Genomic DNA, 17,547 nt, shown 5'->3' on the forward strand with positions numbered 1-17,547 from the left:
CAGTACAAGACACATATCAATCAGTCAGAAAGCATGAGAAAGAAACTGACTCTCTCAAGAGCCTACTGCTTGGCAGAGTTGCTTTGCCATTGCTAGCATAGAGACTGACTATAACAGAGACCCATGAAAACATGCCACCTGGTAATTCCTTCTTTTTTTTTTTTTTTTTGCCAGTCCTAGGGCTTGAACTCAGGGCCTGAGCACTGTCCCTGGCTTCTTTTTGTTCAAGGCTAGCACTCTACCACTTGAGGCACAGCGCCACTTCTGGCCTTTTCTATATATGTGGTGCTGAGGAAACCTAAGGTTTCATGTATATGAGGCAAGAACTCTTGCCACTAGGCCATATTCCCATCCTCTGGTAATTCCTTTTTCCTGTAGAATATTCATGCAGGGCTAGGATCAGCAGCTGCTGCTTCTCTATCTACAGTCTTGCTTTTCCTTCATAACACTATTACCTCTTCTTATCTCTCTCCATGGGAGTAGAAACTACTACATGACAGGCAGTAACTTGTATGTCCAGAACCTGAAATAACAGCTCATAAGAAATGTCCATACACTCGGGAGCTGGTGATTCATGCCTGTAATCCTATCTACTCAGGAGGCTGAGATCTGGGGCCCATAATTCAAAGCCAGCTGGAGCAGGAAAGTATGTGAGACTCTTATCTCCACGTAACCACCAGAAAAACCAGAAGTGGCTCTGTGGTTCAAGTGATAGAGCTAGCCTTCAGCTGAATAGCTAAAGGATAGTACCCAGGCCCAGAGTTCAAGCCCCACGACCAAAGAAAAAAAAAAAAAAAAAGGAAAAAGAAATGTCCATATGTATTCACCGAATGAATGAGAAAATGAACAAATGTATCTGTGTTGGCTCTTTTCAAAGCCTTGAAGGCTTAATTCACATTCTTTTTATCCTAGAAGTATGGTATAATCATGTATATAGGTATTACAAATACTAAGAAATTGCCTCCAAAGCAAACTACTTAAAAATGCAATTTTTGATGGGCAAGAAACTTCAACAGAAGAAAAAATATTTCCCAATTAATTCTTTCACTTGGGAATTCTTCCTTCCTCCTCCCTCATGATAGTGGAGGTATTTTTCTCTTCTTTATATTTCCAGTGAGCCCACCAGGAACACCCTTTTGCCTTTTTCAAGATCCCTCATGGTACTTGTTGACTGACCTACTGTCACTAGGAACGACTTTTATCAGTCCCTTTCTTCTAACATATGCTATCATAAGAGGAGGAGAAATGAAGGCTCCTATTCTCATTATTGCTGGCTTGGTAGAGTCAAAGGGTTTCTGATTTTTAAAAAGACTAATACTTATTATGTATAAACATTTCACCAATAAGTGCTATTTGAAGCAACATTATCATATACACTAAATATTAATGGATAGAATTTCACTGATATAGTTAATTGGTAAACCATTGCTTTTGTTGGCTTTTCACATTTCTATAGCACCTAACCTTTTCTAGTCTGAGAATATTTAAATTAATATAGATACATGTTAATACTATGTCTTTTATTCTCCCTATTGCTGGAAGCCCATGATTCTTTTCATTTGCTCTCAGTAGGGCTTTGAGTTTGAGCAGCATTATCCAATTCAGAAGCTTCAACTCAGTAAATGGATTCACATTTACTATAGCTGTGGCCAGCATTCCACTGTATTTTACTTGAAAACACTATGCCTGAGGAGTTTAAAGTATTTGATAGGAACAAGGCCTATGAAAAATGAAAAAACAATATCAAGAGACAAATTATCAATAAGATTCAGAATTTTCCATTATGTCTTCTTATTTTAAGCAAGTAATCTAACTTTATATGCGTTAATTTTTTTTTTCTTCAAAATGAGGGCTCACCTTGTATACATGAAGCCCTGAGTTGGATTCCTCAGCACCACATATATGGAAAAGGCCAGAAGTGGCGCTGTGGTTCAAGTAGTGGAGTGCTAGCCTTGAGCAAAAAGAAGCCAGGGACAGTCTTCAAGCCCTGAGTTCAAGCCCCAGGGCTGGCAAAAATAAATAAATAAATTAAATTAAACAAGTTTTTATTTAATGATAAGAGACCTTTTAAATCTCAGGTATTCTACTTCTTTGGAGTGACAGCTCCCATTAAATGCTCACCATCCCCCATGAAACATAACTGGAGAATTATTTTAAAAAAAACCTTGATGTCAAATTGTATTGGGAACATCTTCTCTATAGAACTGAAACTAAATAGAGGGCAATCAATAAATCTATCAATTCAAAAAAGTAATCATTGAATAATAGAGGTAGCTCTCAAAGTCTGGTAGATATTTGGACAGTGGGTGAAGTTATATAAATCAATCACACCTTTCAAATGCATCAGTATTGGGACACTTAGTGTCATAGACAAATGACCTTAAGTCAATGCTAAATGCATTTCTATCTTGTAGAATTACTATAGCCTACAGCTTTTCAGTATTACTCTTAAGAGTTTATGAAGAAACAACAAAGCTTATTTTGAAGGCCTGTATTTCTCTTCCAGAATGGGAAAAGACACACAGTCCCTGTTACTTCTTCATAGGAGAAGAAAAGAAATAGAATGCACACATGTACAGGAAAGGTTTGTGAGATTTCCAGAACCTCTGGCTAGTCCAGTTCATGAAAGCATTTTCAATTTCAAGATACACAGACACCAAACTAAATTATGACAAAGAATCAGGGAAATGTGACATGACCAAAGGGACAAATAAGTCCCCCAAAACAACCCTGAAAAATGAGGCTCTGTGAATTATATAGCAACAAATTCAAAATAATAATTCTACCAAAGGTGCCACTAAATCTAGAAGAAAAAACAGAGGGAAAATTAAATGAAATCAAGATAACTATCAATAAAATGAAAATATCAGCAAAAGAATACAATCATAAAAATGACTCAAACCGAAATTACGCAGTGGAAAAATAATTTAACTGAGCTAGAAAGTTAACAAGGAGCTTTAAGATCAAACTTGGTCAAATGGAAGAATTAGTGAACTCAAAATCAGGTCATTTGAAATCATTCAGTCAGAAATTCAAAAGAAAAAAGGATGGATACGAGAGAGGAGACTTGGTGGACTTCAACAGATGCCATCAAGTAAGCCAGGCAGTTTTAGGAAGAGATTCTGTCACCAGATGAGGTGAGGGTTTTTTGAAGTTTCCCACTAAAAGTCGGGACTCTTTACTTAGGGTCCTTGACTTCCATTACAGAACAGGAATTTCTGGATAAGTCCCAATGGTACGAAAACTTGGCAGAGCTTTACTGAGTGAGTAAGCAAGCAGATAGACAGAGAAATGAGCAGAAAGGCAGGGGCATGCTCTAACAGAGTGTGTGTGCTCTTTGACATCAAGGATATTTATATGATAAGCAGGGGGTCTGATGTAAGGTTATGCAGACAAAGTGTTTATCTTTGCTCTTCATCACTGTTGGTGTTACACTTTTACCAACTGGGCTCAGGGTCTCTGAGACTGACCAGTACTTTAAATATATGACCAATATGCTTGGGCATCCTTTTCAGGAAAGTATGCATTCTGCCATGTATTTTAAAATTAGTGTTTATCCTTGAGATAAAGAATGCATCCTGCCACAAAGGTTTATCCTTTGCAATAAGCACTTTGTGCCAAGAGGAGCCATTTTTCCAAGTATTTGCTTTGCTAGGATACATGTCTATTTTATGATGTCCTTTCTCAGTTTTTAGAACACACTAATTTTGGGGGGCCAGCAGGCAAGGTCAGATGGAGAAAGCTGTTCTTGCTCTTTTCTTTTTCCTTGTGCTAATACTGACACTGATGGAGCAGAGCAAGAGTTAAAACAAAGAAGATAGTGCTAAGTTTCTAAATACACTGATTCTAAATTCTGGGCTGCCATTTTCCTTTTTTTCCCTAGTCTATTTTGCCTCATTTTCCCCTAAAATGGCTTTGGTTCCTTAATCTTAAAGGAAGTTGATGGGTGAAGATTCCTATATTTGCTTTAAGCTGTTTCGTTGTGTGTGTTTTTTTTTAATTCCATGCTGACAAATATTTACCATGCCTTGTTTTCCCTATTCTAGCTTGCCTCAATGCCAACATAAATGGGATTCCTATTGCAGCAACTCGAAGTTTATCAAGTAAGATAAAGATGCGAACAGTATTGGCAAGACTCAGAGAAAGCACTGACAGTGTTCTTATGAACTGCTATTCATCTTGGTGTGTCTTGTAACTCCCTTCGATGTTCTTAATTGTACTTTATCATTCCTTCCTGTCTCCTCTTTTCTCACCATATTAGCAGCATTGTTGAACATGGCTATTTTTCTTCCACTGACAACTACTTGATTTTGGTCCAGTTATTGAATTTCTTTATAATTTCCAGGTGATAAAGCAGGATTTCTTTGAACTTCCTTTTATTTCTAAAAAACAGTGAAACTGGGTTCTTCTACACTTTTCAAAATGTAGTGAATTCTCTCACATCAATTAAAGATTGTGACTATGTGCCAGGTACGGCCAGTTCACATCTGTAATGCTAGCTCCTTAGGAGGCTGAAATCAGGAGGATTATGGGTCAAAGCCAACCCAGGTCATACAGTCCCAAGACCTCTTTGCAACACATAGTAGGGAACATGCTATGCTACATGAAAGGGGAGTGTGACCAAAGACTATCATAGATCTAGATTAACCCAAGCAAAAAGTAAAAATATGGATGGGAAGAAGGGCGAGGAGAAGGAGGAGAAAGAGGAGGAGGAAGAAGAGGAAGAGGAAGAGGAGGAGAGAAAGCAGAGAAGGAACCAGAGGGAGGGAGGAAGCAAGGGGCCAATAAACGTGGTTCAGCAATAGATCATCTACCTAGCAAGCACAAGTTCCTGAGTTCAAACCTCACACTAACAGAAACATAGTGAATTCATTATGATAGCTAATTTGATTATATCAGTGCCCTTATGGATGAAATAAGTTTATCAATTACGAAACTTACAGACTTTGAGTATGTTCAATTGTTCTTCTTTTTGAACTTTGCATAGGACAGAAGCTAGCTCCTATCCATGAATACAGTAATTACCCTGCTCTCAGAGTTCATCTAATGGTAGATTAACTGAAGGTGCTCAAGATTTCAAAATGACCTTATCCAGCACACAGAACAGTAAGAAGTGGCAGGCTGACAACACAGAGATGCCTGCAGTCCCAGCGTGCTGCCTGCTAACAGATTGAGAAATGATTGAGCAGTCTTACGGAGTCAGATGGAAAATGGAAATTTTCATACTTTCAAAGGTTGTCAAGCACTATGTGACATGCTTTAGAACTGGAAGAGGAAGGCCTGACAGAAAATACATTTTTCCTCAAGGAATACTTAGTTTTAAAGTAACAGCTACCAGCTAACTTTAATAGCTGACAACTGCTGAACACTTAGGCTCCTGGAAGAAGTCATTGAAACTCCAGGAGGAAAGTCATGTTACTGCTTTCATAACACAAAGGCAGAGACTGAGGTTAACAGAGAAGCAGCACAGCGCACAGGCAAGCTGTCTCTCAGAGCACAGATACTTTTGAAAAGAAGTCATAGTATTACTCATTTTAAGATTAAACACAAGGTGAAAAAGCAGTTTTCAAAATTACTTTCACGTATTCCAAGGAAATATTCTGTGCTTGCTATAATCTTAGAAGTGAGAAAGCAAGTGTTCCTAAGCATTTAAATTTTTTTTTAATTGTTAAACTGATGTACAGAGAGGTTACAGTTTCATACGTTAGGCACTGGGTACATTTCTTATACTGTTTGTTACCTCCTCCCTCATTCCGCCCTCCTCCCTCCCTTTTTCCCTCCCCCCCATGAGTTGTTCAGTTCATTTATACCAAATAGTTTTGCAAGTATTGCTCTTGTAGTCGTTTGTCTTTGTATCCTGTGTCTCTCGATTTTGGTATTCCCTTTCACTTTCCTAGTTCTAATACCAGTATACACGGTTTCCAATGCACTCAGATAAGATACAGAGATAGTAGCTATACCCTTATGAACACATAAGATAATGCTAAGTGAAATGCACTCCATGTTATGGAAACGATTGTTATGTCACTGTTGTAATTACTTTCAACATGCCATGTGAAACCGTAGCTTCTATTATTTATGATCCTCTTGTATCCCCTTCCTGTCGTTGTACCTAAGCATTTTCTTTAGAGAAGCATTGTGTTGTTGTTTTCAATCACAAAGTGTCCCCAATATCTCAAAAAGGGCAGGTACTCACCCCTGGGAAAATCAGTTTGCAAAGGCTCTCGGCCAGCGTGTGCAGGTAGACCCGGCTGCGGCTGGTCTTCCTCTGAGGCAGGCTCCCCTGTGCGTGCTTCTCAGGGACCTCCTGGCAGATGGCTGAAGTTGTCTCGCAGCCTTCCAAGCTTCCGGCCATCTTCTCTGCTGGCTCCTGAGGAACCTGACCTGGGGCCAGCAGGGAGAAAGGACACTCGCCTGTGATCTTGAGATCTTTCAGCTTCGTGCAGAACATGGTTGTGGCCTTGGGGTTTGCTGGTTTCCTCGTGAAGCGCTGTTGCCTGTGGTGGGCCGAGCAGCTGCTACCAGTTCAAGATCAAGGGGAACGGGGGGTCTACAGACAGCAGAGGGAGAGCAGGTAGAGGCGTAAACAGGACTTGATACCTTCAGGAAGCTGAAAAGACAGAGGCCATAAAGCAAAGAGAGCATGTTGTCATATGTTATTTTCGTGGGGTACAAAATTCTGATACAAGCGGCATTTTGAAAAGATCAGAACTGCACCTCCACTGTGCTACCAGCGTAAAATACCTGCTTTTAGTATTTCTTTGCTTTTCAGATGAAACACATTATGTTTTAGTCCTAAGTACTGGCTTCCACTTGGCCCTGTTTGGTGCTACCAGAAGAAAAACCATGAAAGAGCCAAGTCTAAGTTTATATTTGTTTGTGCTGAAACCCCTATATTCCACTATGCTGTCCTTACTAACAATCACAATAGCAGAAATCACTGTGTCCTAGAAACACCTGAAGAAAATATACATTTATAGTGCCAAAGACTATGTTTTCAGATCTGAAACTGTCCTAGATAGAAAAAATAAAAACAAACGAAGGAACAACAAAAAAGCAATGAAAGTGTTTCAGCCAAGCTCAATGGCTCACGTGTGTAACGCCAGGTACTGGGGAGGCAGAGCTCATGATTTGAGGTAAGACAGGCATAGTGGTGCATGCCCGTAGTCCCAGCGAGTTAAGAAACTTAGAATCATCATCACAGTCAGAAGAGGGAGGAAAGAAAGCACAAAACTACGTCTGAAAAATAACAGAGCAAAATAATCCGAAGGTGTGGCACAAGGAGTAAACTGCTTGACTGGGTAACACAAAGCTCTGAGTTCAAACTCCAAGAGCGCGCGCGCACACACACACACACACACACACACATCACTATAAATAGTAAAATAACTCTAAAATGTTACTATAAAAATTAATTGTATTTCAAAGAACTCAAGGAGGAACATATTCCTAGGACTGTCTTGGATCTCTGTATACAAACAGGAAAGCGGACACCATTCGATGAAATAAGACGGATCCCGCGGAAATCTGATGCATTTCATGTTTTTTCCCCTCCACATCTGTGTTGATGTCAAGGTTGGAAATCCTCACACGGTTCACGACTCATTCATTGCTAATGTCACTAGCACTGTCTGATGTGAATTCAGCTTAGCAACAATACTAATTAATAATCATGACTAACTGGAACCACCAATTATTTCCTACTCGTGGAAAAATTAAAAAAAAAATCCCCACCACCACTATCAACAACAACAAAAAGAAATGCACAAGTGAGCTGAACAGCATCTGCACCTATTAATTTTTTCCTATGTGGCTGATACAGCACTAGGAAGTCGAGATATGCACCCCATCCTCACAGTTACCATCTGACACGTCATCTTCACCCCAAAGAGCCTGAGGCTCCAAAGTTCACCATTTTCCCCTTATCTGAAATGTTAAGAGATGATGATGTCAGGTTTCAAATGGAAGTCCATCTGCCTTTTGATCGGCACTATACTTTCCACTACTCAAAATTCATTAGACTAAGGCCTTGTTTATATAAAACACCAATGAATCTTGAAAATGTACATTACCAATTTATAAAAAATTCAATCAAGATTCAAAACTCCTGCTCATTGGCTGGTAAGATTTTAGTCTTGGAGTTAGAGGTTTGTTAGAACATGGTTTATGATATATCCTACCATTAAACTTCACCTTTAATCTCGCTGGATTTTCACCTTGGTACTCAATTTCAATGTTACTTGGTTTGTTTTTATGCTGGTCCTAGGGCACGAACTCAGTTGCTTTCCCTGAGCATTTTTACTTAAGTGCTCTACCACGTGAACCACAGCTCTACTTTCAGCTTTTTTGGTAGTTAATTGGAGATGAGAGTCTCCTGGACCTTCCTTCCTGATCTGGCTTTGAATCACAGTTCTGAGACCTCAGGCTCCTGAATAGCTGGGATTCTAGGTGCTTCAATGTTTTAATTCTCATCTCCTGTTCCGCCTGGCTGCAGCTGCATACAATCTACCAGTCCTGCTCAGTCATCCTCAAGGCAGGATGGAAAGATGGCCGGAATCCCATTATTTTCTTTTCTATGCTCCTCAATTTCTTTCACAGAGTCTCAGGGGGTATTAGCAGTTGGTTGTAAATTGTCTAATCAGGTACATTGACTAATCAGGCTAGCAGTGGGTGATTCATTTTCTGAACTGAAGCAGATAGAGAAGATAAGTTCAACAATGGGTATATCAGTGGATGCGGAGGTATAGACTACAGGCGAAAACTGCCAGATGTTGTTTCTTAAAGTTAACCCCAAATCTGTTATTATCCATAATTTAGGAAATTTCACGAAGACATAAAGCAAGATTGCTATATTCATGAATAGAAGGGAATAGGGGCTGTTTCCCTCACGGTCCCCTGACTGGCCCAAAGCCAACATGGCACCAGGGGAAATGGGGAAGTCAGTTCTGAAAGTCCTGAAGATCTATGGCTTTCACCTCCGATTCTTCTTTCACACCTACCCCCAGCCCCCAACCCCAGTACTGGGGCTTGAACTCAGGGCCTGAGCACAGTCCCTGGCTGCTTCTTCTTCTTCTTCTTCTTCTTCTTCTTCTTCTTCTTCTTCTTCTTCTTCTTCTTCTTCTTCTTCTTCTTCTTCTTCTTTTTCTCAAGGCTAGCACTCTACTACTTAAGCCACAGCACCACTTCTGCCTTTTTCTATATATGTGGTACTGAGGAATGGAACCCAGGGCTTCATGTTTATGAGGCAAGCACTCTACCATTAGGCCATATTCCCAGGCCCCAAAGTTTTTTTGTTTGTTTGTTTGTTTTTAATCTAAAAGACTTTGGGGGGGGGGGCTGGGAACATGGCCTAGTGGCAAGAGTGCTTGCCTCATATATATGAAGCCCTGGGTTCAATTCCTCAGCACCACATATATAGAAAAGGCCAGAGAAGGCGCCGTGGCTCAAGTGGCAGAGTGCTAGCATTGAGCAAAAAGAAGCCAGGGACAGTGCTCAGGCCCTGAGTCCAAGGCCCAGGACTGGCCAAAAAAAAAAAAGACTGTGGTTATTTTCAGCATTAAAGGCTTTGATCACAACTATTCATTTCTGCTATTGCAGAAGGAAAACAGTCACACTCCATACACAGACAACTGGGCATGGGTATTTTCTAACAAAACCTTGTCAAATAAGGCTGTGAATTGGGCCTTAAGACTATTGTTCACCAATGCATGGCTGTAGAAAGCCGCATAAATTAGGCAAGACATTTTAGTCCAAATGTAATTTTGACTCTAAGGCAGAGTTACTTTTTTATCTTAGCTGTCCATTCTTCCTGTCTCCAAAAATTAGCATTCAGTGTGGATCCAGCTGGGTTGTTCTCTTTTTTGTTTGTTTGTTTTTGGTTTCTGGGGTTTTATGCTAGGCAAGTGCTGTATCACTGAGCTACACCACCAGCCACAGATCTAGTTCCGTACAACTTGAACTCAATAAAAAGAGCAGTAGATAATCTTAAACAATTTATATATAATGTATACAACATATAATACATAATGTATAATGTGTTGTATATTATATAATAAAATGTATATCATATATGACCATAATATATGCATTATAATATATATGCAGTAGTATTTTACATTAGTGTTCAGAAGAACTATATGTAACTGAATGTTACAATTTCTGTTATCTCACAATATAAAAATTAATAAAAGAAGAGGATACTCAAAAAATAAAAGACTGAAAATAATTATTGGTTTGACTAAACAAATCCCTATAATAAACTAGTACTTTTTATTTAGTACTGAACATAGAAGTTTGTCATATGGAATTCTGTTTATGATCAATCTTACTATTAACCTGCATCCTCCACTCTGGATTTCAACCCTGGTCCTCATTCTTATCTCCTACCCAATATGGCTGCAGCTAGATATAGCTGATCAGTCAAACTTGCTTATATTTTCCCCTTCCCTCCCTTAGTACACACTGTTTTAATTCCCTGGAATGTACCTAACAGTGTTTCTTATTAACTTACAAACAACAGTGGAAAACAAGTGATGCTTAAAGATCAGGTAAGTGTTTAGTCTCATTAAGTCCTATATGTATACACAGGGAATCGGCATCCATCTGCTTCTGGTGACACTGCACCAGGAGCTGGGTACCTTACCTTCATGGCTGATGCACCTGTAACCCCCTTTTGTCTTGAGTTCCCATCAAGCCTGCCCACATTCTCCCACTAAACTAATGAGGACTTCTAGTGTTGCCAGCGGTCACTTCCCAAATGCTTTCATCAGTTGATACCATCAGTTCAGAACTGGTGTTAGAAGCAGCAATAACATGTTGAGGCAAATACAAATGAATAAATAATAAATTTAGTGACAAGGCAAACAGTGGAATAACAGTTCACAGAAACTTGGATAGGTGCTTGCTATCCCGAAGTTATTGACGACCCATGCTGAATGTTCCTGCCATTTTACGAGTGACTAACCTTTCTAGAGAGGATAATACCCTAGCCATGAGTCTCGTATTAGCCAGATAAATCATCATTCAGGTAAGGAGCCTCTCCCTCATTTAAACTGTGAGCTTTCTTTAAGCATGAACAGCTTATTTACTACATCTGACCCAGTCATTGAGACCTGAATTTAAAGACTGCTTAGGTACTTTGTGATAATAAATACCTCTTTTACAACAGAAGGACTTATAAGGCATATTTCAAAACTCAAAGTTGTCTGGATGGGGTGAGAAGAATAAATACTAGGTCTCCATCTGAAGAGCAAATAGTTCTATCTGAAGTCCAATGCCTGACATAGAGCCTATACAATCAATGACAAACAGAGCTGAATGTTTTCATGTAAAATGGCAAAGACAAGAGTTTTAATACTAGCCAAAAGAGGAAAACACTAAAACCTAAGTGCCCTGGTAAGGGTAAAAATTGCATACTCCAGCACAATTTTTGACAACCATTTTCATTAATAAACGTTAGGAAAGTAGCTAAATTTTCAGTTAGACTAGAAAACTAGGTTTTTCTGCCTTAAAAATGGAAATATAACAAGGGCAGGCATGGTGGCTCATGCCTGTAATCCCAGCTGCTCAGGACACAGATATTGGGATGGTTGTGGTTTGAGTTCAGCCTGAACAAAAAGTCAGTGAATTCTCTCTTAACTAATAATCAAAGTATGGCTGTAAAAGCTTGTGCTCGTATTTATTGTTAAGGCTGAGGCCGGAGTTGTAGTCCAAGGCCTGCCTCAGGCAAAATGCAACACCTTATCAGGAAAATAGCTAAAGTAAATAAGAAATGGAGTACAGATCAAGTGGTATATTGCCTGCCCTACAAGCATAAGACCCCAAATTCAAACCATAGTACCACTAAAAGAAAAGAAAAAGATATTGAATAAAATCAACCTTTTAAATGTATTTGTTTTCATTTTTCTGTAGGAAAAGAAAAGAAACTAAGAAGCTTCAGACTCACCCCTTTCTAGTCATGCTGTAACAGGTGTAAACTACCTTTGTGGAAAAGCACTTACTCCTAACTTGGACCCACAAATTGACTAAAAGGAGGATAAAAGCTAGGTATCCCAGCCTCTAGTTTGTCTCTGGGTCCTTTGTCCTGAGCCATTCTCTCCTGCATTCAATCTACAGCCTGTTGGAGGCCCAGGAGAATCAGATACCTGCTAAATGTGTAACTGACTCTCAGTTTACCAGGCCACCCCCTGACCAACCCAGAGATGGTGTACATTCAGAGCACCTCTGCTACCACAACTGGCCACAAGAACACACCTGTGGCTGTGACTATTTATGCTTATCTTTTTCCCTCTGCTACAGATTCCTTGTTCATTTAAACCCTTAATCATATCTCTATCCTGAAGATGGCTTCCTGTGCCAGATAAATAGTAAATCTCATTTCTCCACGCTTCACCATGACTCTTGGTATACAGGGTAGGTTGGCTGGATCTGACACATAGAACTCCTAGATTTGGGTCTAAAACTCTAGTCTTACTTTCATTTCTTTACTGTCACTCTTGTAAGATCAAGCCTTTGTTTCTTAATATCATATTTATTCCAAAGTCTATAGCTATCCAGCTTTTGCTCCCAGCATGTAACTAAATCTTCTTTGTTAAATTTAATGAGGCCTGGAAATCAAAGCTTAAGAATCTTTCGAATTTAGCATACTTGAATCTCTATTTATTTGTGTTTTCCCTTTTCTAAATAGATGCTCACTGACTCTTTGGTATCACTGGGTTATCTTCTTTATTTATTCGCTTCCACAAATATCTCCAAATGTCCTTGTATGTGCCAGATATCCTCCCAGATGAAGAGGAAGAATGATGTGTGAAAGGCAGCCCCACAACCTGCTGTTGTGGAACTTCGAGTCCCATCCAAATTAAATTGCGAAGTCAATTCCAAGTGTGGCATGTGTTCAAGGAATGCAAACCAGGGGTCCAAACCCAGTCCCTGGACCCAGGCTCAGCCAGATGACTGAACTGACTGGGTCATCCAAGGGACCAAACTAAATTCTAGAGTAGGTGATAAAGGGTGTCTGGGAGAACACAGTCAGAGTGGTGAGATAAATAACCATATCTGGGGGTGCCGAACGCATGCTGAGTCAGCTAAAACTATCCAATGGGCTATCAACCCAGTGACCGGAAGCAAGGAAGGAACGACAGATTCTACATAGCTGTGACATTAATTATGATGTAGAAGGAAAACACAGATCAGAGTTGGGCAGATGGAAGAGCTGGATTGAGTGGAAATGGCTACATGGGAAAAATGGACACGCTTTAGGGGTCTACTAGAGAGGGAATCCAGAGGCCTTGGTGAAGGACTGGCTATGTGGCTTAGATGTTACCTTCCTGGAATGTCAACCTCAAAACCACAGCCAGAGGAAAACTCTGGGAACCACAAGGAGCCATCAAAATAGCAAGTAAAACAGTTCCCATGACTTCGTTTATTCGAACATTACAAAACCCAGATGTTGAGGTTTGGTATATAAACCTTGTGGGAGTTGGGGCAATTTGATTCTGTGAAAATCTTTCCCACACATGTCTGCAATCCCAAACCCAGCACTAAGAGGGTAGAAGTAGGAGGAAACTGGAGTTCAAGGCCAGCCTGGGCCACATAGTGGTAAGAAACTATCTCAAGAAAAAGAAAAAAAAAAGGAATAGAAGACTTTTATTTGGAAAGTTATTTCTCCTACTTCCATGAAAGCTAAGACATGAGAGAAATTGATACAAGTTAGTAGCAAAAATAACCAGTTAGGAAACTGGGGCATACACAGCTTGCAGATAGCAGCAGGAACTGATCAAACAAAACCTGCCTAACAACAAAATGGGAGACATAAGACTACCAGTGAAGGAGGAGGTAAGAAGGACTTAAGAGGGAGCCAGGTGGTGGTTTATGTCTGTAATCCTAGCTACTAAGGAGGCTGAGGTCTGAGGAATGAGTTCAAAGCCAGCTAGGCAGGAAAGTCTGTGAGACTTTTATCCCTAATAAACTACTCAGAAAAAGTCAGAAGTGGTGCTGTGGCCCAAATGTTAGAGTGCTAGCCTTGAGCACAAAGAGGCTCAAGGATAGCACCCAGACCCTGAGTTCAAGCATCAGTTCTGACAAAAAAAAGGAAAAGAAGAATGAGGGAATAAGGACAAACAATAATTCCTTGGCATCAAACCTTGTAGGAAACAGGAGCCCACCAGTCAGAAAGCTATCTAATTCTCACTATGTAGACATAGGCTACACTGCCATCTTCCCTGTGGAATGGCTATGCTACATGCTGTCTTTCTCTGCCATATTCTTTTCTTTTTCCAGAGCTGAGGAGTGAACAGGGCCTTGCGCTTGCCAGGCAAATGCTCTTCCACTGGGCTAAATCCTCAATCCCTGCCATATTTCTTTTTAAATAAACTTTCCTATCACCTTTGATATGTTCAAATCTTACCTGAATTCTTATCTTACCAACTGGACTGACCTTGAGCTGCCTTAAACTTTCTGGTAACATATTAGATGCATTGGAAAGGAAGTTAGTATGTCTTTTAATGGTTTGTGCTCATCGAACGGTTACAAAATGATTCTGTTTATATTTCAGGATGGAGCATGTACTATCCCAAGGGACTATATCTATGTGTAAGTGGAATCTGTCTGCAAATAATAAGAAGGAACATAGTACTTACCTTTGACTTTTGGGAATAAAGACTCCTTTCTCCTAGGTCATCCAACACTAAGAGGTCAACTCTTGCAACATCAAAGACACTCTCAATAATCAAAATTGGCAGACTCCCATCATGACATCTGACTTGCCACATCTGTATTACTGCACACAAATGATATTTAAAACTATGCCCAAAGATGTGTTCTACACATAAACTCTTCTCTTAAATGCAGTTCCTTTGTATAGCTACTTAAAGTCAGTTTTTAAAAAAAAAGACTACATTCAATCTTCATTAAAAGTAAAAGGGGGTGATCGAGTAACTTTGTCATTGGATTTAAGGCTATAATTGTAACATCTTTCATTTTGTATATACTCTATTTTAGGGATTTAACTCTTAAGAGTTAGCACTTTATGATTTTCAGCTTTAACAGCAGATACACAAGGCTTTATAACCAATGAAAGAACAAAATCTTTGAAAGTATAAATGCTATGTGCATACGTGTTTAAAATTTTTTGTGTGATAATAACTAAAATTATTTTATTAGTATATAATTAATAACTTTTCAAATTGAATAACATTACTGCTTGTGGTCGGTCTTGTTGCCTAAGAAGAAATAGTACAAACGTTTCAAGGATTCATTCCTAAAATACAGAGAATAATTCTCTGAAGTTCTTCCTAGGACTTTCATCATAGTCCCTTACCATGGTCTCTTAAACTATGCCAGCTAGCTACTCAGGGACTGAGACCTGAGACTATCGATTAGAAGCCAAGCAGGCAAAAATGACCAGAGACTCTTATCTCCAATTAGCCAACACAAGGCTGGAAGTGATGGCGTGGCTCAAACAGAGCACCAGGCACCAGTTCAGCATGGAAAACATGAGGCCCTGCATCAACCCCAGTACCTGAACTAAAACAAACAGAAATACCTACTAAAAACAGGCTAATTATTATAAGATGGGATACGGGAAAATATATCATTCCTTTTTACTGTATGAAACAAAATTTTGTGTTTTTTTTTACTTATTAATTAACTGTGCATATATGGAGCATGAACTGTTAATTGAGAACTTTAATTTTTTTCCTATGTGTTTCCTTTCTCTTTGATTATTCTTGATATAGTTTTCATATTTTGGGAAAGTGACATCTCACTGTATACTAAAGTTTACTAATATCATAAAAGCCTAAGTTCTCTATCTTTAGCAAATTTAGCTCAAAAATGTTGAGCCAGGCCTTGAAGGGTTTCGACCTGTAATCCTAGCTATTCAGGAGACTGTTTCTGATCCATGGATGGAGGTTTGAAGCCACCTCAAGGTAGGAAAGTCCATGACACTCTTTTCTCCAATTACTCACCGAAAAGCCAAAAGGGAACTCTGACTCAAGTGGTAGAGTGCTGGCCTTCAGAACAAAAGTTCAGGGTCAGGCACTGAGTTTAAGCTCAAGGAAAAGCACACAGAATGAATGAACAAACGAAAGAGAGAGAGAGAAGGAAGGAAGGAAGGAAGGAAGGAAGGAAGGAAGGAAGTCTCTTCTATGCCTCTCCAAATCTCAACCAACTGTTCAAGTTCCCTGATTCCATTTCCACATACAAACATTGACTATTATGACTGTATTTATCCACCCTTCCTTTTTCTATTCATGTGCTTAAAGATAATAAAAATAGACAAAAATAAGCAGTAGCTCATGCCTGTAGTCTTCAGAGGCTCAAGTGGTAGAACACTTTCCTTGAGTGCAAAAGCTCAGAGACAGCCCCCAGGCCCTGAGTTCATGCCCCAGGACTGGAAAATAAAAATAAAAATAAACAAAATAGTTCACTTATATACTTTGTTCCAAATTTACTGAGCTTCTGAAAACAATAACTTCCCTTTAATCCTCCTCAGAGTTTAATATGGAAGAGACAGAAAGAGAGAGAGGGAGAGAATATTCTTGAATGCTTACAATATAAAGTCAGAGTGGCTTTAATTAAAAAATGGGAAATGAACAGAGTTGGGCAGTAAGCAAAATTAATAAGAAACATCATTGTTAGTCAGTGACAGCCAAAGGATTGCTAGGAAAGTTGCCCTGGATTGCATAGAATTTGAGCTTACATTGGAGATTAGGGTTTGAACATGAAGACTTTGGCAAAAGTTCATGTTAAAGAAGGACAGTACAAGGGAAGGGACAGAGGAAGCTGTGGGGATGTGGAGAGGAGGCAGGAAAGGAGATACTACAAAATTAACATTGGCATGAGGTGGCAGCTCGCTAGATCGAGGAGCACCGTGACTCGAGAGTATTTTCTGTTGTGATGATGGCATTATCAGACAGATGGAACACAAGGATGGCAGTGGTCCAAATACATAGTAGAATTTTGTGTGTATGTCTGATTTTAACCATCAGAAAGGCATCCAGATAGCGACTTAGTTGAACATTATAGCCTTTAATTCACAACCACAACAGATATAAAATTTGTGCCCTGTGAATGAAGACAATAAAGTCAGGAATTTAATGGTGGGTTTCTCAATGGCAAAAGCAGCAACAGAAATTTAGTGCTCTCTGGAAAATTCATGTTTAAGAACTACAGAAGGATGTTGTGATTAAGACAGAAGCAGCAATTATAAAAGTATGGCGGGAATGAACAGAGAAGAAATATGTTGAAAAAGAAGCATGCGCTGGGAGAGGGTAGGGAAAACAGAACATAAATTTGAGTCTTCAACTAGAAAGAAATGGATGACATTCAGGAGATAACTCTCCATAATGATAGGGGAGTGCATGTTGAAAATACACGGCTAGAGAACAATAAAACAATTATGCCAGTATGCACTACAGCTTATGTGAGTTCATTGGATTAAGGAGAAGCAAATTTGAAACCAAGGGTTTTAAGAATAGGAAATCGTCAATCCTTGGCTCTACTTATCTATAGTGGTAGCTTTATGTACAGAAATAATCCTTGCACAGT

The 17,547-nt window shown here is 39.4% G+C and overlaps 1 protein-coding gene across 4 annotated transcripts in view; it reads right to left on the bottom strand.

Annotated features, from left to right (window-relative positions):
- Gucy1a1 (guanylate cyclase 1 soluble subunit alpha 1) overlaps positions 1–17,547 on the bottom strand; it is a 61,468-nt gene that overhangs the window by 26,260 nt on the left and 17,661 nt on the right. For 2 of the 4 annotated variants that reach the window (XM_048364019.1, XM_048364021.1), the window contains exon 2: positions 6,197–6,550. In XM_048364019.1, the coding sequence (XP_048219976.1) occupies positions 6,197–6,451 (255 nt within the window). In that variant the 5' untranslated portion in view covers positions 6,452–6,550. Of the gene's footprint in view, positions 1–6,196; positions 6,611–17,547 lie in introns of all 4 variants that reach the window. The other 2 variants (XM_048364018.1, XM_048364020.1) reach the window with 1 other exon arrangement.

Source organism: Perognathus longimembris, chromosome 16 (genome assembly GCF_023159225.1).
Source record: "Perognathus longimembris pacificus isolate PPM17 chromosome 16, ASM2315922v1, whole genome shotgun sequence".
NCBI classification, from domain to species: domain Eukaryota; kingdom Metazoa; phylum Chordata; class Mammalia; order Rodentia; family Heteromyidae; genus Perognathus; species Perognathus longimembris.